This window comes from Rhinoraja longicauda, chromosome 10 (genome assembly GCF_053455715.1).
Source record: "Rhinoraja longicauda isolate Sanriku21f chromosome 10, sRhiLon1.1, whole genome shotgun sequence".
NCBI classification, from domain to species: domain Eukaryota; kingdom Metazoa; phylum Chordata; class Chondrichthyes; order Rajiformes; family Arhynchobatidae; genus Rhinoraja; species Rhinoraja longicauda.
The window spans coordinates 29,331,640-29,354,496 of NC_135962.1; the positions used below are offsets into that span (position 1 = coordinate 29,331,640).

The window sequence follows — 22,857 nt, forward strand, 5'->3', positions numbered from 1 at the left end:
GCAGCCTTTCTCATAGTCCATGACCCCAACAATCATGGTGTCATCTGCAAATTTACTAGCCAACCCACCGAGGTTTATGTCCTAGTTATTTACATATATCACAAAAGGCCATGATCCCAGCACAGATCCCTGCAGAACTCCACTGGTCACAGACCTCCAGCCTGAATATTGCCCTTTCACCACAACCCTCTGTCTTCTATTAGGTAGAAATCCATACAACCAATTCGCTGTTCAGAATGGATCCATTCAGAATCCATACAACCAATTCGCTGTTAATCCCATGCATCTTAATCTTCTGGATCAGCCTTCCATGGGGGACTTTATCAAAAACCTTACTAAAATCCATGTAGATAACATCTACCCTCATCGATCACCTTTGTCACCTCCTCAAAAGACTCAGTCAAGTTAGTAAGACATGTACAAATCCATGCTGACTGTCCCTAATTAACCCATTCTCTTTCAAATGGGAGTAAATACTGTCCTGAATAATCAGAAACATAGAAACGTAGAAAATAGGTGCAGGAGGAAGTCATTTGGCCCTTTGAGCCAGCACCACCATTCATTGTGATCATGGCTGATCATCTACAATCAGTAACCTGTGCCTGCCTTCTCCCCATATCCCTTGATTATTCGAGCCCCTAGAGCTCTATCGAACTCTCTTTTAAATTCATCCAGTGAATTGGCCTCCACTGCCTTCTGCGGCAGAGAATACCACAAATTCACAACTCTCTGGGTGAAAAAGTTTCTTCTCACCTCAATTTTAAATGTCCTCCCCTTTATTCTTAGACTGTCCCCTGGTTCTGGACTTCCCCAACATTGGGAACATTTTTCCTGCATCTAGCTTGTCTAGTCATTTTATAATTTTATACTTCTCTATAAGATCCTCTCTCATCCTTCTAAACTCCAGTGAATACAAGCTCAGTCTTTCCAATCTTTCCTCATACGAGTCCCTCCATCCCAGGGATTAACCTCATGAACCTACTCTACATTGCCTCAATAGCAAGGAGATCCTTCCTCAAATTAGGAGACCAAAACTGCACACGATACTCCAGATGTCGTCTCACCACGGCCCGATACAACTGCAGAAGGACTTCAATGCTCCTGTACTCAAATCCTCTCGTTATGAAGGCCAACATGCTATTTGCTTTCTTCACTGCCTGTTGTAGCTGCACGCTTACTTTCAGTGACTGGTGTACAAGGACATCAAGGTATCATTGCACTTCCCCTTTACCTAATCTGACACCATTGAGATAATAATCTGCCTCTTGTTTTTGCTGCCAAAGTGGATAACCTCACACTTATCACATTAAATTGCATCTGCCATGCATCTGCCCACTCGCTCAACCTGTTCAAGTCACCCTGCAACCTCCTAACGTCTTCTTCACAGTTCACACTGCCATCCAGCTTTGTGTCATCCACAAACTTGCTAGTGTTACTTCTAATTCCATCATCCAAATCATTGATATATATTGTAAATAGTTGCGGCCCCAGCACCGAGCCTTGCGGCACTCCACTCTCCACTGTCTGCCATTCTGAAAAGGACCCGTTTATTCCTACTCTTTGCTTCCTGTTTGCCAACCAATTCTCTATCCATGTCAACACCCTACCCCCAATACCATGAGCTCAAAGGCTTTCTGAAAGTCTAGATACACTACATCCACTGGCTCTCCTTCATCCATTTTACTTGTCACATCCTCAAAAAAAATCCAGAAGATTAATCAAGCAGGATTTCCCTTTCATAAATCCATGCTGACTTGGACCAATCCTTTTACCGCTATCCAAATGTGCCGTTATTATCTCTTTAATAATTGACTCCAGCACCTTCCCCACCACCGATGTCAGGCTAACTGGCATAATCCTCTCCAATAGTTTCCCTACCACTGATATGAGGCTCACCTGCCCATAATTCTCTGGATTCTTGTTCCTTCCCTTCTTAAATAAAGGAACAGCAATAACTACTCTCCAGTCCCCCAGAACCTCACCCCTGGCTAGAGACGGCTCAAAGGTCTTTATCAGGACTTCTGCGATTTCCTCTATTGCCTCTCCCTCCTTTACACAGAGAGTGGTGAGAGCCTAAACTTTGCTGCCAGTGGTAGTGGTGAAGATATATATATATATATGAAAGTGATATTTTAGAGGTTTTTAAATAGGCATATAGGAAATGGAGGGATTTAGATCACATGCAGGTTAGGAGATTAGTTTATCTTGGCATCATGTTAGGGATGGACAATGTTAAACAACAGATTCAACAGAGCTTTATTTGTCATTCCGTACCAAGGTACCGAACGAAACTACATAGCAGTCACACAAAAAAGAAAAAGAACACAAGACACATGACCCCAACACAAACATCCATCACAGTGACTCCAAACACCCCCTCACTGTGATGGAGGCAACAAAACTTCCACTCTCTTCCCCACGCCCACGGACAGACAGCTCGTCCCCTACCGACCCGCACAGTCCCCGCAAGGGGATGGAAGTCCCCGCGGCCGAGTCGCACCGGGCGCTGAAACATCTCGCGGCCGAGCCGGGCGATGGAAGGCCCCGCGGCCGAGCCGTGCGCAGCTAAGTCCCGCGGCCGAGCCGCGCCGGGCGATGTTAGGACCCGCGGCCGAGCCGCGCCGGGCGATGTTAGGTCCCGCGGCCGAGCCGCGCCGGGCGATGTTAGGTCCCGCGGCCAAGCCGCACCGGGCGATGTTAAGTCCAGCGGCCGAGCCGCACCAGCGATGAAAAGTCCCGCGGCCGAGCCGCGCCAGGCGATGTTAGGCCCCGCGGCCAAGCCGCACCGGGCACTGTTAAGTCCAGCGGCCGAGCCGCACCGGGCGATGTTAGGTCCCGCGGCCGAGTTGCACCGGGCGATGGAAGGCCCCGCGGCCAAGCCGCACCGGGCACTGTTAAGTCCAGCGGCCGAGCCGCACCGGGCGATGTTAGGTCCCGCGGCCGAGCCGCGCCGGGCGATGGAAGGCCCCGCGGCCGAGTCGCACCCTGCGCCGTGAGGAAGAGACCTAAAAGAGAAAGGTTTCCCCCATCCCCCCGTCCCCCCACCCACACCACCACCCCCCCACCCACATACACAACCAAAAAAAACAAAAAACCATCCCAACACCGACACACAACAAAAAAAAAGGAAAAAAGACGAACAGACTGCTAGCGAGCCGCAGCCGTTAGGCGCTGCCACTTAGGTGGGCCCAAGGGCCTGTTTCTGTGCTGAATTGTTCTCTGCTCCATGTTCCTGCAAGCTCAATCCCAAAGCTATTTCTCTTGTAGTTCTCTTGCAATTACACTACCTATCTTTACTGAGCAATTAAAAGTTTTGCAGTGATCAAAGAATGTAGTACAACGGGTCTATAGAACTGTCTAAATATTTTTCTCTTCCACTTGACTGAAAACTGCATGTGATGTCAAAGTTTATCATTGTGTGTGCTATTGATGCAGCATTGCACTTTGGTTCAGTTGTATACCAAGAGGGAAAAACGTTAATAATTTGACTGCTAACCATCACAGCTGTTAATCTGCCAGCTTGATGGCTGGGTCTCAGTATTGCACCACCGGGGATTGTCCCGCACATTCCCTGGACCAGTGCGAGGTTGGATGACTTAAACTGACCTGGGCTACTGGCAAAGGAGGTCAAGGATCAGGGACCCTCAGTATTTGGTGGTGCTGCTGGCTTTGCAAAAATAATTTAAATCTCCATCCATCTGTATACTACACACCTCATCGAAACTTACCATTGTAATTTTATGTCCGTTTGATGGACATTCTATTGCCCATCGGTCATTTGTATGGATCGGTAGTAACTACCTGCTAATTATTTTTTTAGATAATATGTAGAGCCTGTCCAGAGGGACAGAGTTCTTTTTGTTTCGAGGTTCGTTGTACAGCAAACAAAGAACTGGTTTCCCTACTGCTCTATTTCTGCATCTCCCATTAACAGAGCTAGCAAGCAAATTAATGATAACTTGGAAAGGCTAGTTACAATCAAGAAAATCATAATTTTGTGTCACAAGATTCATTGCTAATAGGCAAGAGGAGGAGCAAAGCCCTCATATCTAAACCGACTTGCTGCTTATATGATATTGCTGAACAACGTTTTATACCTTGTACCACAATGCAATTCTGACAACAAACCAAATTACATGTACTGCAAGGAATTGTAAAGATGCACACTGAGTCCTGACTCAGGCACAGTTTGAATTGCTGTGAGTTTTCTTGTCATTGATTGAACAACACTTCCATCCAATGTCCTTGCTTTCTCTCTTCCTTTAGCCAACTGCTAACCCCCCCCCCCCCCCTCCCCAAATACCTGCTCACTCAACCCCATCTCCCTTTCTTTCCTCCCTCACTCACCCTTTTTACCATGTGCATCCTTGCCCTGATTCCCATTCCTCCTCTCTGTAACCGCCTCGCCATCTGCTCCCATTCTCCCTCTACAAGCCATGTCCTCTTCCTTCCACATTCACCCACTCTCCTTCCCCCTCTCTACTGCTGCTCCTCTAACCTCAACATTGCCCTGCCTCTGACTTTTCCATTTTTCAATACCCTCACACACTCTTCCTCTCAGACTTCAATATTTCCTTTTGAACTCCTCAGAAATATTTCTAATTCTATTATTTCCTGAAGGATCTATGTTGGAACCTCTGTAGTTTGTATTAATGACTTGGACATAAATGTAGATGGTTAGTAAGTTTGCAGGCGACATCAAGATTGGTGGAGTTGAGGACAGTGAGGAAGGCTGTCAAATTTTATAGTGGGATATTTATCAGCTACAGAAATGGACAGAGAAATGGCAGATGGGGTTAAATTTGAACAAGTGTGATGTGTTTCACTTTAGGAGGTTGAATGTCAGGGGAAAGTAGGCAATTGATGGCAAGACCCTTAACAGCATTGATGTACAGATGGGGTCCAAATTCATAGCTCCTTGAAAGTGGAAACACAAAGTAGATAGGCATATCGTATGCTTGCCTTCATCGGTTGGGGCAATAAGTATAAGTCAAAAAGTCATGCTTCTGCTTTATAGGTAATTGCTTAGCACATATTTAGAATATTGCTCTGGTTGCCCCATTTCAGGAAGTAAGTTACAGAAGCTTGAAAGCATGCACCACCAGATAGGGTACTGTTTGATTCACTTCTATACCATTGAGGACATTGGACTGTGTCTAAGGAGGCAATGCTCCACCATGATGAAAACAATATTCTGCACTCTGTATGTTATCCTTTGCTCTCTCTATTGTCCTAGAGTTTGAAATATTTGTCTCAATGTATGGCAAATCTGATCTGTTCGGTTAGCAAGCAAACCAAAGCTTTTCACTATATCTTGCTTGGTACATGTGACAACAAAACCTAATTGCAGATTCTAATGTTAAATAATGCTAAATAATAGCAGTGGGTCACTTTGGTCATTGCCATTTAAAATGGCTTAATGTATAGAAATATTTAAGTTTGCACCACATCATTTATGCAGAAGTTATAAACTTGATCCCAGTTTAGCTTTAGATGCCCTGTCCCCCGAACAATCAATTAAATCCCGTCAATAATCTCACTTTAGCTTTTAAATCCTTATCGTAACAAACTAGTCTTAGCAAAGTAAACATAACACGCTGGCTTGCTTTTATTATCATCCTACCAGCTGGGTGGAAAGACCTTCTGAGGAAGAAAGTCTCGCTTCTAAATCAGGAAGGGGAGGTGCAGCTGTTTTGGGCAATGAGTTTATATCTTGGTATGGGGAATAATTGTTGATTCTGGCTATGGAAAAATTAGTTCACAGATGGTCATCAGGAACAGAATGCTTACATAACTCGAGGACTGTCTGTGTTAAAAGAGACCATTGTAGTGCGTTAGCACTGGCTCGTGTACGCGTGTGGAACAGTCTACTGCACGTACTGATAATCAGTGGGCTGATAGAACAGTTGCTCATATCATGTCCGGATAGGTCTGAACTTCTGCTCCGCCCAACGTTTTAAACTTTTTCCGTGAGGTCCCATCTTAAATTCATCCTCTTGTTGTTGTTCCTTCTGCTCTTTTGCAGAATCTCCTCAGTTGGGATGTGACTTTATAGAGGTCTATAAGATCATGAGAGGAATAGATAGGGTAGATGCACAGAGTCTTTTACCCAGAGTAAGGGAATCAAGAACCAGAGGACATAGGTTTAAGGTGAGAGGGGTTAGATTTAATAGGAATCTGAGGAGTAACTTTTTCCACACAGAGGGTGGTGGGTATATAAAATGAACTGCCAGTGGAAGAAGTTGAGGCAGAAATTATAATGCCATTTAAAAGGCACTTGAACAGGTACATGGAAAGGAAAGATTTAGAGGGATATATATACAGTAGGTCAAACATGGGCAGGTGCGGGCTAGTGTAAATGAAGCACCTTGATTGGCATGAGTATGTTGGGCTGAGGGGCCTGTTTCCATGCTGCATGACTCTATAACTGGTAGAACAGTCCACGCGCAGATGTGTGACTTCAGTTCAGGCCACTGTAGGTATTTGTAAACGTGGAGAGGCTGAAATTAGAGGGTGAAACCAGAGGTTGGTTCTCTGCACTCTGTGAACTTTGTGTGATTAGCGGGGGAAGTGGGTGATTAAGAGCTGAGGTCTTCCATAGTAAGTAATCTAGCCTGTAGTTCCTTCCCTGGGATCCTGTGCATGCTGGAGGCTCTATCGACGCCTGTGGTCTTTCAGCAAAACAGCATTATTGTGACTGTGTACGGTGTTTCCATGACTGGACTTGGCAGTGAAGTTTTGCTGATGTCTCAGTGTTGCAGGAACAGTTTTTTGATTGAACAGGCAGCCTGTATGTTCCACAGCAGAGTGCTGTGGGGTGACCCTTTAAGTTGCACAGTTCTTGATTAAACAATATACAGCCAAATCAGGTTGGGTGACCAACAGGCCAGGTTTGGTAAAATGACACTGAATTTCTCTCAGCAGTTATGAAAAACAGAACCTTGCATGGAATTATATCATAAGTTGCACTCTGGAACTGGAGGTTCATCGCTCACACAGATAGATACTGCTCACTCCTGCAAACGCCCAGTCGAATCTCGGTAATTATACGCTTTGACCTGGGGGGTGTTCAATACCTGTGTCCACTGAACCGTTAAAAACAAACGCCTTGCACAATTTTAGAAAAGACCTGCACTCCCTATCCCTGCCCATTCCCCAATCTCAACCTTGATTATTGAGGTTTGGTTGCAGAAATCAAATGACAATCTGGCAAAATCCCAGATTGTATTGGTTCCTTTGTGCTTTATACACTTACAGCTCAGCTTTTCCTTGATCACCAATAGAGCCTCATTTATTTTATAGTGCTGTCATTGAAATTAATATTTTTCAGCAGCAGAATTGTAGTGTAAAGTAATGTGATGTTGTGGATGTAGTTAATGAAAATTTCTAATCCATTTTCAGCTGAAATAATTTGCTTCCACAGTCTATCATCATATTTGCATTTCTGGAACCTGAATTTATAAATTCTACTTTTAATGAACCATGTAATATTAGGTTGCTTACACATGGTTATCGATAACTTCTCATGGTTACATGCGCGTTCTCCAGCTAACCATGAGTTACCCAGACATCATATCATGTTTAATACTGAGATTGTATATTCAGTATTGATATGCAACATTTTTGGATTGTTTATTATGAAAATACGTTGATGCTCTAATATTTAGAAAATGATGAGATTATACAAATAGGTTTGCCACTTTACTGGATGAATGATCTCTATCAGTTAAATATAAAAACAACTTATGTTAATTTATTTTTATTTTACATTGTCTGGAAATAAAAGCAGTTGGCCATGAATATCTGAAAAATTGGGACAGAATAATTCCGATCTGTATGATTTGTGAATATTTTGTGAGTACGCTTTCACTGTTAGGGACCAAGGACAATTTTAAAAAAAAGTACAGGAGAAATCTGATTCCTTGCAATGAATGAAACTGGGAAGGTGCAGGGAAAAAAAGCTAGAGGTCAGTTTAATTGACATGCTTGGGCTACTTAAAAGCTTCCCATCCTGAAGATGGAACAGTCAGAGAGCTCATCTCAGGAATCCTTTTTCATTCTGAGGATTCATGGCAACTCCTACGTCATGAATTTCCAGATTGAAAATTTCCACCACAATACGTGTGTCTCTAATGAAGAAAATATTTTTCTTTTTTGTGTATTATTTCTGATCAACTCTGCTGTTGTATGGGGTCTTGCAGCATTAACTTCTCATTAAACCTGACTCTTTGAACACTCCAAGATTTAGGTACTCGAACATATTGGCCATAAGTTAACATGCAGTGGATCAGATTACATGTGTAGGGAGCAACTGCAGATGCTGGTTTAAACCAAAGACAGACACAAAATGCTGGAGTAACTCAGCGGGTCAGGGAGCATCTCTGGAGAAAAGGAATAGGTGACGTTTTGGGCCGAGATCCTTCTTCAGACTACATGGTTTAACTTTTATTTTGCCTCCTCCCCTCCCCGTTCTGTTCCCAATTTACTCCTCTCCTCTCCCTGCCTTACAGCCTCTTGTCTTTTCTTCTCTGCCCTAAGTCCACCAATCTGACAATCAAACTCCTCCTCACATGTCTCCACTTATAACTTGCCAGGCCTTGTCCTGCCATCACCCCTTTTATCAGCTTTCTCCTCCCCTACTCCAATTAGCCTTAAGAAGGGTCCTGACCCAAAACATTGCCTATCCATATCTTCGAAAGATGCTGCCTGACCTGCTGCTTTACTCCAGCGCTCTGTGTCTTTATTTGTGAACCAGCATCTGCAGTTCCTTGTGTCTACATCTTCTGTTTAACTCTGTTTCTTCACAGATGCTGCCTGAATATTCCCCATCTTTCCCGCTTCTGTAATCTTTAATACATTTCTACATTGGAAACCACCAGTTGGTGAGAGGCAGTTTGTATACTATAGGAAACTCTTCTCTGAAATTGGTATATGCACCAACTGCACTTCCCCTCCATTATCCAACACCCTAAACAAATTCAATTTGCTGTTCATAATGGCAGGTTAAAGGTGATGATTTAAATGAACACCTGTGTAACACGATGTTCTGCTGTCGCGCTCCCTCCCAGATGCAACAAGGGTAGAGTCCCCTGGTCCTCGCCTTACAGCCCACCATGTCCAACCTCTATGTCCAACACATCATCATCCGACATTTCAGTCATTTCCAAAGTGATCCCACCACATCTTCCCAACTCCATCCCTTTCCGCCTTCTGCAGAGATGGCTCCCTCCACAATTCCTTGATTCATTCATCCCTTCCCATCCAAAGCACCCCTCCCCAGGTACTTTCCCCCGTAACCGCAGGAAATGTAGCACATGTCCCTATAACTCCTCCCTCACCACCAGGAATGGCAGTAGATCTTCCAAGTGACACAGAGGTTCACGTTCACCTCCTCTAACCTCATCTACTGCATCTAGTGTTCCCGATGTGGCCTCCTGTACATCGGTGAGATCAAGTGCAGACTCAGTGATTGTTTCGCTGAACGTGCTCAATCCACCAAGGTTTACCGAATTTCTAACCATTTCAACTCCCCTTCCCATGCCCATACTGACCTTTTCATGCTGGGCCTCCTCCATTTCCAGGGTGAGGCCACATGCAAACTGGACAACCTCATGTTCCACTTGGGCAGCTTACAACTCAATGGTATGAACATTGAATAAGCGAGTTCGGTATTCCAACTGAACGTGCGCAGGCCATAGGTCACCAGCTGATATGCTGCGTGTAAACAAACCTTTGTTTCATCCGTTTTTTTCCAGTTTTGCTTCGTGGAGGTAAGAAAATACTGCTTTCAAAACTGTTAATTAGGTGAAAATATGGTTAATTTGTACAAAGCTACGATGATTTTGTGGGTTTTATTGCTTTATGCTTCGTGGGTGAGCAAGATAGTAACTGAATAACAAGCATTTTTTATTGTTCTTTGTTTTGGGGGGGTGGAGATTGAAATGAAATGTATGATTTCTCGAACTATCAAGAGACTTCTGAATGGGGAGTGGGGGGGGAGTAGGGGGTTCTCAGTCGGAATACCGAACTCGCTTATTCTCCAATTTTAGGGAACCTCTAACAACCCCGCCCCCTCCCCTTTCTTCCACAACTCCCTCCCCCTTTCTTCCACAACTCCCTCCCCCTTTCATCGCCAACCCCCTCCCCCTTTCATCGCCCACCCCCTCCCCATTTCTTCCCCAACCCCCTCCCCATTTCTTCCCCAACCCCCTCCCCATTTCTTCCCCAACCCCCTCCCCATTTCTTCCCCAACCCCCTCCCCATTTCTTCCCCAACCCCCCCTCCCCTGTGTCCCACCTGGCTCGCACCTATTTCTCCCCTCCCTCTCCATCTACATTTCTTACTCTGGCTTCACAATTCCCAACTGCTATTTTCTGACAATATTATTGTAAGACTTAAAGAAAGAGGTTTATACAAGTTCTCAACCAGCCATGCAGGAAATCCACGGTCGTAAATGCTGACTCATCTGTGCAGAATATTAAAGGAAGCACATTTTGAAAAATGACACCATTGAAATGACAAACATTTGTGTTATTTTGTACACAATATTCAATATAATTTAATATGTTTTAAATTGAAATGATCTGACTTTGTCAATAAATTATTACTGATAGCACTCTCTGAGCATACAGCCTGCTTATTTCACGGTCTAATACCAATTTAATTTGCATTCATGAAAATGTGATTTTTACACTTAAGACTAATTTCTGCAGATGCTGCAGAAGCAACCCAATACCTTCATGTATTTCTACATCTATTCTTCAATGTTTTTTATCCTCATACTCACACCAATCTATGTGCCAATTTTGTTTTAAACCACTTGGTGGAGACACTGTAACACTAAATTGTACTTGATTTAAGAGTATAAGCACTGTTTTATAAAATTGACAAAAAATCAACACCGTTAGGTACATTTAAAGTACATCAATTCGTGATTTTTCCTGGTATATTGAAAAGCCAAGTTGTTAAGAGCAAATGCATGCAGTGCCTGATCTGTGATGGACCATTTGCTTGTCAAGCATTGAGCTGAACTTTCCAGTAGAGTGGAGCTAGAAAATGAGCACTCAGAATAATTTGATAGCTCCAGGCATGTTTTGGGGCAATGGTTCGAATTGAGGGGAAGGTACATAGGTACCATGTGGTGATCCAAGTTGTGTTGGGAGACACTGTGGGCGATGGTGGTGGATGGATGGGAGGAAGGCCCCTCCTCCTGAGCTCACACTTAAACTAAGAGTGCTGGAATTATTATGTTTTGTGCCTTCATTCATTTAAAGTACCTTTATTTGTTTAAAGTTCTTTTACACAACAGACTTCATGGTCATAGAGCTATAGAGTCAAAGAGCTGTACAGAATGGAAACAGCCCTTCTACCCATGTCTTGTGAGGGTAGCAACTGGAGGGTAGGGCAGATGAATGCATAGCTGCAGAGTTGGTGCAGGGGACAGGGATTCAGAATTCTGGACCATTGGGATGTCTCCTGGAGCAGAGGTGACCTGTAGAAGAGGGCCGAGTCGCACTTGAACTGGAGTGGCACCATCATCCTTGCAGGGAGGTATGTTAGTGCTCCTTGGGAATCATAAAGTCATACAGCTTGAAACAGACCTTTCAGCCCAACTTGCCCATGATGACCAACATGCCCCATCTACATTAGTCCCACCTGCTTTATGAATGAGCATTGAATGAACCTGCTCTATGAATCAGCATTTAGAGAGGCAATGTATACTGCAGGAAAGTCAGTATAATTTTTCAGAGAATTAATACCAAGAACCAAGACGAGAAATCTCAACGATGCAGCATGTTTGATGTCGTTAACTTTTATTCTAGAAAGATATTTTACTAAAAAACTGATATGGTAAATTGATTAATATTAAGTAAAGATATTCATGGGAGTGTGACACATTGGATTAAAAATTGCTTGGAGGATGGGGGGAGAAATCAAAGGATAAAAGTGAAATGGAATTTTAATATAGAGATCTGTATTGAAGTGAAGTTCTGCAAAGCTCAGTTCCATGCCGGCAATCTCAAAAATGATAAATTGTAAAGTAGAAAATTGTGAGCTGTAAAAGGACTTGTTAGGTGGGCAAAGAAAAGTAAAGATGAAATTTAATCCAGAAAATTGTGAAGTAATGTATTTGAGAAGGACAAACCAACCAAAGGGACTGCAATCAAGACATTGACTGTTTTGAAAAACATATCCATGAATCTCTGAGGTATTGGATCTGTAAATATGATGGTTAATAAGGCATGCAAGATACTTACCTTTAGTGATTGAGGCACAGATTACAATAGGAGGAAGGTCATGTCAGCACTGCATCAAACATCTGTTCAGCCACAGCTTGAGCACGTTTTTACAATTTGTGATTTATTTAATCTAGATAGAGTGAGTGTCATGCAGTGTACTTCAATTTCCTTTGCTGATCAAGGTTCTGTAATCTGACCATTTTTGCTTCATACCCTGACAGGCACATGCTGACTCTGAACTATTTATTTTTTAAATGCCTCCTGAATGTTGTTTTTCCTTCTAGTAACAGTCCTCAAAATACTTTTGCCAGGTCCTGTCTTATATTATTGAATTCCCCCCATTTTAAGACCTTGACACGAGGTCCAACCTTTTATTTATCAGTGACCATCTTAAAATTACAGAAAACCTACAAATGATTTGTGGAATAAATATAAAGCAGATGGGAGAATGCCCCCATTCTTCTAAAGGTAATATTTCAAAACCTCAAGTCTACTCCTTGCCACACAAAATCTCGATCGACTAAAAATTTGTTCCAAATTGTTAATAATAGAAACAATATTATCCTTGGTAAAATTCAGAACCTTTTTTATGAATTTGAGTGATAACCTGAGAATTAATAGTTACAGTTACCCAAGACAAGCATACAGATCATTGTCTGAATCATTTAATAATGGTACAATGAGAGCATAAAATTGAGTAAAGCAAACAAAATGCAAACAACCAAATTTGTGTAAAATATCATCTTTGTCTTGACAACACGGACCACTTTATCTAAAGACAACAAAGAGTCTGGAGATAAAACTCAGCTTTTTCAAAGCTACCCTGCAACACAACATGTTTACTGCTTCTACCAGATTGCGAAACTGTTGGCCAACAAACATGGCAGCATCCAGCTTAAAAACAATAAATTTGAAGCTTACATTCAATTTATTTTACAAACTCCCATGAAACGATGTTTCATATGAAAGGCAGTAGCAGAATGAATTTCACATCATAGTGTAGTCTTCAGACAAAATTATCACAAGTTCAATTTAGTTTCTCAAAAATATTCCATACAATTTATGTGCAGAGATAAGGTTTACTAACATTAATCACAATGAAGTGCAATGAAGATTATTCATTGTAACTTTAGAAATGCGTTGTTTTGCACAGTGATATTCAGTTTTCACATAAATAGAGAAAATTCAAACAAAGCTGAAGGTACCAGTTTTATTTACATAGTGCAAAAATTGTGGAACAAATCAGTAGATGAGTCAAATCTTCAAATGTTGACAGGAAGAAACTGCCATAAATTATCATTCAATTGTTTTTACATAGGGGGGAAAATGGCATTCAAATGGATAAGACAATACCATTTGAATCTGGAAAAAGGTGCAATATTAGATTTAACAATCATAATATTTAAACACTATATCAATCCTGTGAGAAACACTAGAATAGATTTTGAGTTTAAGAAAGTTGGTGCAGATTTTTTTGTGCAATTCTGCTTTGCAGATTAATTCTACTTATATCATTTTTGCTGAAAAGTAGATACAAGTGTAAGTCAACATAAAGATCATTCAAAAGCAAAGCATCAAATTACTTTATGGGGAAAGCATATATCTTTGGAGCTGCTGAAAACATCAGTTGCTTGGATCACTGGTTAAGTTCACGTTGCTTACTGTCAAGAAGAAAAGGTTGTGGCGTGTTCAGAAGCTGAAGTACAAAAATTGTAAATTAATAATGTAAAGGATTATATAAAACTACAAATGTTCAGATTTTGATTATTTATAATTATACCTGCTCGATTCTGATATCTGGTTCTTGCTTCCGCCCTCTCCTCAGCATCAAAGTACCACACAGTTATGGCATATCTAGAACACAATGAATTTAGTCATAATGCCATACAGCATGAAAACAGGTCCTTTGGCTCAAATTGTCCATGCCAATCAAGTTGGACCATCAATGCTACTCCCACCTGCCTGTGTTTGGCCCATATAATCCTCTAAACCTTTTCTATTCATGTCCCTGTCCAAATGTCTTTTACATTTTTGGTATTGTATGTGCCTCAACTCCCTCCTCTGGCAGCTCATTGCATATACCCACCACCTCATGTATGAAAAAGTTGCTCCTCAGGTTCCTATTAAATCTTTCCCCACTCACCTTAAGAGTGTGTACTGGTTTTTAATTCCCCTTCTGTGGCTATAAGACTGCGCGATCACTATGTGTTCCCCTTATGATTTTGCACATCTCTATAAGATCACCCCTCAGTCTCCTACCCTCCAAAAAATAAAGTTCCAGCCTGCCCAACCTCTCCCTGTAGCTCAGGCACTCGAGTCCTGAGAACATCCTCTGCACTCTTTCCAGCTTAGCAACATCCTTCCTACACTAGTCACCAAAACTGAACAAATGCGGCCCCACAAACTTCTTGTAAAATTATAATATAATATCCCAACTTCTACAATCAAGCCAATGTACCAAAAGTCTTTTTGACCACCCTATCTACCCATGATGCCACTTTCAGGGACCTATGTATCTTGACTGCTAGACTCCTCTGCTCTAAAGCACTCTCCTGTTCTGGTTTGATTTCCCAAAATACAACATCTCACACTTAACTGCAATAAACTCAGATAGCCATTCCACAGCCTACTTGCTTTAATTTTTGATATCTATCTTGACTATGATATCACCTTCTTTAGTTTCATCTGCAAACTTACTAATCACATCTTGTACACTTGCATTCAAATCGTTGATCACAAACAGCAATGGCCCAGCCCCGATCCCTGCGGCATACCACCAATCACATGCCTTCCGTCTGAAAAACAACTTTTTCTCCATCACTGTCTGCTTCCTTCCATTGAAGCCAATTCATTATGCAGTCCACTAACTCTCCCTGGATTCCATGCGATCTAGGTTTCAAATTTTGTTTGAATTTGTCTATAACAACCATTTTGTTTTGATCCTCTGTGCCCCTTCCAAATGCAAGTAATATTTTCATACCAGGTAATGGTCAACAGGTCTTTAATGGAAGTAAAACACGTTTTCTGTCCTATTCAGCATTTAATTTATTAATGGACTGTGTCACCATTAGCCTTCTGCTCCTACTTTATATCTTTTTGTTGACACAATGGTGCAGTTGGTAGAGCTGCTGTCTCACAGTGCCAGAGACCAGAGTTTGACCCTGACCTCGGTGTCTGTGTTGAGCTTGCATATTCTCACTGTGAATCCATGGATTTCCTCCGGGTGTTCCGGTTTCCTCCTACATCCCAAAGATGTGTTGGTATGTAGAGTTATTGGCGTGCAGGGAGTGGATGTGAATGCAAGATAACATAGAACTAGTGTGAACGGGTGATGGATGATTGGCATGGATTTATGGGCCGCAGGGCTTCTTTCCATGCTGTATCTTGAAACTAAACTTGTGTGGTAGTACATAATAGCTTTTAAGGAGCATAAATCATTAAATTAATAATGGCAAAAACAGTGCTATCACTCGTGTAGAATTAGAGTGTGGTATTTTTCTTTTCTGTTTGCGGTGCTCCTATGCTGAGGGTCTGCGGGTCCAAGATGTGCTTTCCCAGCCTCACATGCTGCTTCCTGTCCATCAGGAAGTTGATGATCCACTGACAGAGGGGTTCAGGCACAGTCAGCTGGGAGAGTTTGTAGTGTAGTAGCTCTGGCACAATGGTGTTAAAAGCAGAGCTAAAGTCCACAAACAGAATCCTGGCATCGGTCCCCTTGCGGTCTAGGTGCTGGAGGGTGAAGTGCAGGCCTAGGTTGACTGCGTCATCCACCAATCTATTGGCCCTGTATGCAAACTGCAGAGGGTCCAGCAGGGGGTTTGTGATGTTTTTCAGCTGGGCCAGCACGTCTTTCAAAGGTCTTCATGACTCCAGAGGTAAGTGCAACAGGCCTGTAGGCGTTAAGACCAGTGATCCTTGTCTTTTTGGGTACAGGGACAATAGTGGAAACCTTGAAGCAGGCAGGGACAGTGCAGGTTTGCAGGGATTGGTTGAAAATGTCTGTGTATGGAGGCCAATTAACCTCCAAACCTGCACGCCTTTGGAATAGACAATAGACAATAGAAAATAGGTGCAGGAGAAGGCCATTCGGCCCTTCGAGCCAGCACCGCCATTCAATGTGATCATGGCTGATCATTCTCAATCAGTACCCCGTTCCTGCCTTCTCCCCATACCCCCTGACTCCGCTATCCTTAAGAGCTCTATCTAGCTCTCTCTTAAATGTATTCAGAGAATTGGCCTCCACTGCCCTCTGAGGCAGAGAATTCCACAGATTCACAACTCTCTGACTAAAAAAGTTTTTCCTCATCTCTGTTCTAAATGGCCTACCCCTTATTCTTAAACTGTGGCCCCTGGTTCTGGACTCCCTCAACATTGGGAACATGTTTCCTGCCTCTAACGTGTCCAACCCCTTAATAATTTTATACGTTTCAATAAGATCCCCTCTCATCCTTCAACAATGTGAGAAGAAACCAGAGCACCCGGAGAAAACCCGCCTGGTCACAGGGAGAATGTACCAACTCCATACAGAGAGCATATTCAGGATCAAACTCTGGTCTCTGCCACTGCAAGACAGCATATCTACTGCTGCGCCACCGTTACTTTCATTCTTATGCTTCCTTCTGTCTGAGATCATTGAGATTTGTAAATTTGGCCAATATCAGTTACTATTTAAGGGTGTAGCTGTTCAGGAATACTTGTGTCAAAATTCTTCCAGTGCTCAAAGCTTGAGCAAGAGTTGGTAATTTTGCACAGTGCAGAGATTTAAGCTCTGACCAAACTAAATCACTAAATGGTACTCTTTAACAAAATTATTGGCCTGGACAAGCAAGCTAGATTGTCAGTTATTAATCAGTCACAATTATAACGTTACTGTATTAAAGCTCTGGTTCAAGTCTGCATAATAATTTACAAGTTCTCCAGCTGAAAACAATCGAACAATTGTCGTCAGCTAGAGAAAATTACATTAAGGAATCTTTGTACGGCTCGTTTGCCAGCTCTGAGGGATTCCAACTAGGGACATACCTGACAGAATATGTTGGCTGTACTTCATGCGGATTTCTTCGGTCAGACCAGAACAACAATAATCTATCAAAAATCGGCTCGACGTCAACTACATAGGACTTTCCTTCTGGAGCTATTCGAAGAATACCACCGTCAACCTAAAAGGTGTGTTCAACAGACATACTAAGAACCATGTAATCTGGTAAGAAAATTATGCTCTATTTTATGTTTTGGTGTAAGCTTTTATTATGATCACTATTCCAACATAAATCATGGTGTAAAGTCAACAATGTTTAAGTTACTTAGCTTATTATGCTTATTGTTATTATGCTATTGAGCAGAAAATATGTTCAATGTTGTATATATTAGGACACAATATACTCCTAGCATAAAATGACATTGAATAGCTTCTTCCAGCAGAAGTATTCAGCCACAGTAATTGCTGGCAGATCTCCAGTACAGATAGTGTGAATGTGGAATCATTGCCAATATGCAGGTTTGCATGTTTTTCAAAATATCCTCTTTGGTGAAGAGCAAAAAATTATGAGGAAGATGTTTGGATCATAGTTGTCACTATGTGCAATGTGTCCATGATGCCTGGCCAACACAAATTGGAAAGTTCAAATTACTTCCAGGTTGAGAACTCAATATTTTCCTAATGAGCTGCCAGCACTAAACAATGATGTTATATACCGGCGGGCAGCGGGAGTATACCGGCAAGCCGCGGCCAGACCCACCAGCATGCCCGGACTGTCTGCCATGGACAGAAGATCGAGGATGCACTCGGAATGTCCAGCTCGCAGACCAAGGACCCGCCTGGAAATCCCATATAATCTGCAAACTTACCAACCATGCAAACTATATTCTCATCCAAATCATTAATAAACGAACAGTCATAGAGAACGACTAATACTTCATGCATATTTTACGTAGTTCAATTTGAAAGTTACAATTAAATATGAGCATAGGGCCTTAATCTGCACAGTTAAAAATGTTATCCAATTATTCTGGGCAGTTGTAAGTCATCTTCTAAGTTGATTCATGTCAGCAAATGAGTGCATCTGCTCATCCTCACTTTTTAACTACCAATGAAGCGTTTGGCAAATGAGAGAAGTCTCTCTCAGTGCGCCATTTCATTTAACAAAACTTATCATCTGAACTGAATCTATGGGATAATAAACAGAAAAGTTAAATTGTCACAATGTTGTGACATAATTCTTTCTATTGACCAGGAAACAGCGGGCGTGATATATTCTTTAATCTTCACATACACTATTCTGAAAGCACCTGTACATGTTAATCAAGAGTAAATGGAAAAGACTTCTGCTGCACCTTTTTGTACAGCAACACGTTGGAAAACACATATTAAGCAGATTTGTGGGAAATTAATTGGATTTAACACATCTCATGGCTATATGTATTGATGCTCCAATATATAATCACTTTAAAATTACATGTCAATTAAGAGATATATATATATATATATATATATATATATATATATATATATATATGCGTGCGTGTGTGTGTGTGTGTGTATATGAATGAAGTTTCCACGTCTTTTCAAAATCACCTTAAAAATACTGCCATGTCTATGATGATACATAAAATTGGTGGAATGGAAATATTTTTGTATGGGAGGAGGGTAAGAAATGTCAAATGAGTTTAAAAAAATCCACAAGTGTGCTATCACTATAGCTAATTTAAGCAAGTTCATACCTTAGCATCCCAGTTTTTATTCAGGTAATAAATACACGTCACACAACGCCCATCACCAGTTGGGTTATCAACATGTCGAACATACCCTGTTCCATTCCCTGGGTAGCAGGCTACCATGGCCTGAAAAGAAAGGAAAATATTAGTTGCAACAGTTTTTATAATTGATTTTAGCTTAACAGATAACAGTGAGAATGCAAAGCATGCGTCATTAAATTACTGAACCAATAATCCAGAGGACTGGAATAATAATTTGGAGACATAACTTCAAATCCCATTAAAACAACCAGGGAAACTAAATTGAATTAATTAAAGCATAAGTTAAAAAGATGGCACCATGAGACTACCAGATTGCCATAAACACATAACATAATCTACCATGTGGCCTGTGTGTTCTCATACCCAAAGATCTGTGCTTGATTTTAACTGCCCTCACAAATTAGAGTCGAGTGTTTTATTGTCTTATGTCCCAGATAGAACAATGACATTCTTACTTGCTGCAGCTCAACAGAATATGTAAATATTGTACACTGTAAATATGATGAGAAACAAAAAGTTCAGTGTGTGTATATATACATATACACACATACTCAAAAAACAAACAATAGTAGTGCAATAATAATAATAATAAGTGTATTGTAGTGCAGGGCTTATTTGAGGCTGTAGTGTTTAATAGCCTGATGGCTGTAGGGAAGAAGCTGTTCCTGAAGCTGGACGTTACAATTTTCAGGCTCCTGCACCTTCTTATCTGGCAAGTCACTCATTTAAGGATGGACAATGAATACTGGCCTTGACTGGTCCTATACATCCTGTGAATAAAAATGGATGGATTCTCTTCTAATGGACGAGACTTTTCAGTGTTTTGTTTGTGAGACATATGTTTTTTCTGATGGAATGGGGAGAGGCAGGTGTCATTTGTTTCTAGCTCTCTCTCCAGGTGTCTACCTGTGCTACCACGATATCTAGGTGAGGTTTGTAGAAGTGGTGGGCCTGCTCATCCCGTATTCTTACTAAGATTGTTGCTCCTGCACCTGTCCTGGCATCATTTCCCTCAAACTGCCACACTCCTGTCAAAGGCCATAAGGTTATGCACTGCTTTAAAAACACTAAATAATTCAGCAAATGAATGACAATCCCACCATATTGCAACAACATTGATGCAGGAGGACCTGTCTCTTCAAGTGCTCATGGAATTTCTTATGTTTATTAAGGTATGCTTCCCTAACTGGATCCTCTGCATTAGATCTCCAAGTTGCAGCACTGATACAAAATAGGGATTGCACAACTGATGTCAATGCTTTGTGCACAATGGTCTGTGTGTGTGCACATCACCTGCACAGGAATAACCAATTCAAGGTTGCTTTGATGCAGTACATGGTATGAAATGCCAATTGATTTCTCACTTTAAGTAAATAGTGAAGCACATAAAAGGACAAATGCTTCATGGTTGAATTTCTAGGCCTAGATTAATTTGACTGTATCTGGTGTTTCTAGAGGTGCTATTTGGAACAGTACATTTGCTCTCTTCTGTGAATGGCTCTCGACATACTGCCCGAAGAAACTTTCTTGAACATATTTGACAAATTCCACCCCATCTAAGTCCTTGGCACGATGATAATCCCATTATGAAACTTTAAGTTGCCTACTATGACATTATTAATCTTGCAGCTGCCTGTAATCCCCTAGCATATTTGCCCTTTTAATTCCCATTGACTATTTGGGAGCCTATAGTACACTCCCAACAAGGTGATCATCTTTTTATTTTTCAACTCCACTCACATAGCCTGACTGGACAAACCTCTTGGACTACTGTCATACCATTTGTCCCAGTCACATGCAACTGTCCTCACCCTGAGTTCATCCACCTTACCTGTCAGGCCTCTCACATTAAAATAAATACAATTCAAACAGCCCTTCCTTGCTCTCTGCCATTCTATTGCATATTCTGTCCATTGAGCTTTCTTTCATCACCTTTCATACTGACGTCCAGCCTCTCGTCTGCCTCAGTCCTGCATTGGAACCCATCCTCCTGCCAATCTAGTTTAAACCCACACATGTAGCAATACCAAACCTGCCTTCGTCTGTCCTAAGCATTTATCTGTCCTATCTTCCTGTTCCTACCTTCACTAGCATGTGGCACTGGGAATAATCCAGAGATCATTACCCTTTTGCCTAACTCCCTATAATCATTTTGAAGGACCTGATCCCCTTTCCTATCTATGTCATTTGTGCCAAGATGCACAATGACTTCTGGCTGATCCCTCCCCCTTGCGAATGACAAGATATCCTGGACCCTGGGACCAAGGATGCAACATATCTTCCTGGCATTTCGATCGCTGCCAAAGAATCTCCTGTCTGTTCCCATAACTAGCGAATCTCCTACCACTATGGCTCTGCATGCCATTACCCTTCCCTGCTGTACCTCAGAGCCAGGCCCAGTGCCACAGCCCTGCCTGTTATTGCTCTCACCCCAAACGGGACATCCCTTCCAATAGTATCTCAAAGGGTGTAACTGTTTTGAAGGGAAATGGTCACAGGTGTCACCTGCACGCTCTGTCTACTCCCTTTTCTCATGGTCACTCACCTACTCTCTTCCTGTACCTTAGGCATGACCATAGTCATAGTGATACAGTGTGGAAACAGGCCCTTCGGCCCAACCTGCCCACACAAGCCAACATGTCCCAACTACACTAGTCCCACCTGCCCGCGTTTGGTTGATATCCCTGCAAACCTGTCCTACCCATGTACCTGTCTAACTGTTTCTTAAATGTTTGGATAGTCCCTGCCTCAACTATCTCCTCTGGCAGCTTGTTCCACACACCCACCACCCTTTGTGTGACAAAGTTATCCCTCAGATTCCTATTAAATCTTTTCCCCTTCACCTTAAACCTATGTCCTCTGGTCCTTGATTCACCTACTCTGGGCAAGAGACTCTGTGTATCTACCAGATCTATTCCTCTCATGATTTAAACACCTCAATGAGATCACCTCACTATAATACCCATCTATGAAGCTCTCATTCTCCCGTATGATCCCAAGGTAATCAAGCTGCAGCTCGTTCCCTAATGTGGCGTCAGGAGGTGCACCTGGCCACAGTTCCCACAGGTGTAGTTATCATGGACACCAGCAGTTTCCCTGACTTCCCGCATCCTGCAGGAGGAACATTGTATCGTTCTATCTGCCATCACTACTGCACTAAAAACTAAGAGAAAAGAAACGCAACAATCACACACAACAAACAGCAGGTTGTACCTTTACCTCCTATAATGAAGTAGTAATACAATCACAACTCGGAGAATACTTTTATCGTAAAAAAATCTGAATACAATAATTTATTTTATTGTATTACTGTTTTTTAGGACTAAGCAAAGAGGCAAATCAAACCTGAGATCATAAACATTGATAAAGGCAGTTGCAACATTAGTTGATTAAATACAGCAATATAAATAAGATGGTATTTTTAATTTCATCCTACACATAGTTACGTTTGGCTGCATATCAATAGTTAACAAGAGGTATTCATGCATTAAAAACATATTTTGGTCAGAAAACCGTCAATGAAAAACTACAGAAAACGTTAAATATTTTTTCGTAACTCAGACCAAAGTTACGAAAGGCATATAAAAATGCCATTAAATGCTATTTAATTAGACTACAAGATAGTTTTCTTCAGTGTTCCAAGATGTTTATCATTCCAAAAGATTTTTAATACTTCCTGGAAATAATTTAAGTTCTGCAAAAAAAATCAGTATTTTTTTTAATATATAGCTCAAGTGCTACAATCAGATCTCCTAATAACAAAGAACAGCTTCTGTTTTTTGTCAAGCAAACTGAATAAAATGAGGTCAGTGTTAGCATGGATCTGCAAATATTTTATTCCTTACGTACGTGTTAACAGTCA

General features: G+C 41.7%; 1 protein-coding gene across 3 annotated transcripts in view; it reads right to left on the reverse strand.

The window, feature by feature from the left end:
- Positions 1-13,393: 13,393 nt before the first annotated feature.
- Positions 13,394-22,857, reverse strand: part of egln3 (egl-9 family hypoxia-inducible factor 3) — a 43,022-nt gene continuing 33,558 nt past the window's right edge. For 2 of the 3 annotated variants that reach the window (XM_078407156.1, XM_078407158.1), the window contains exons 2-5: positions 18,960-19,079; positions 17,262-17,398; positions 14,020-14,093; positions 13,394-13,935 (exon numbers count right to left, since the gene is read on the reverse strand). In XM_078407156.1, coding sequence (XP_078263282.1) covers positions 13,904-13,935; positions 14,020-14,093; positions 17,262-17,398; positions 18,960-19,079 — 363 coding nt within the window. In that variant the 3' untranslated portion in view covers positions 13,394-13,903. The remainder of the gene's footprint in view (positions 13,936-14,019; positions 14,094-17,261; positions 17,399-18,959; positions 19,080-22,857) is intronic. The other variant, XM_078407157.1, reaches the window with a different exon arrangement.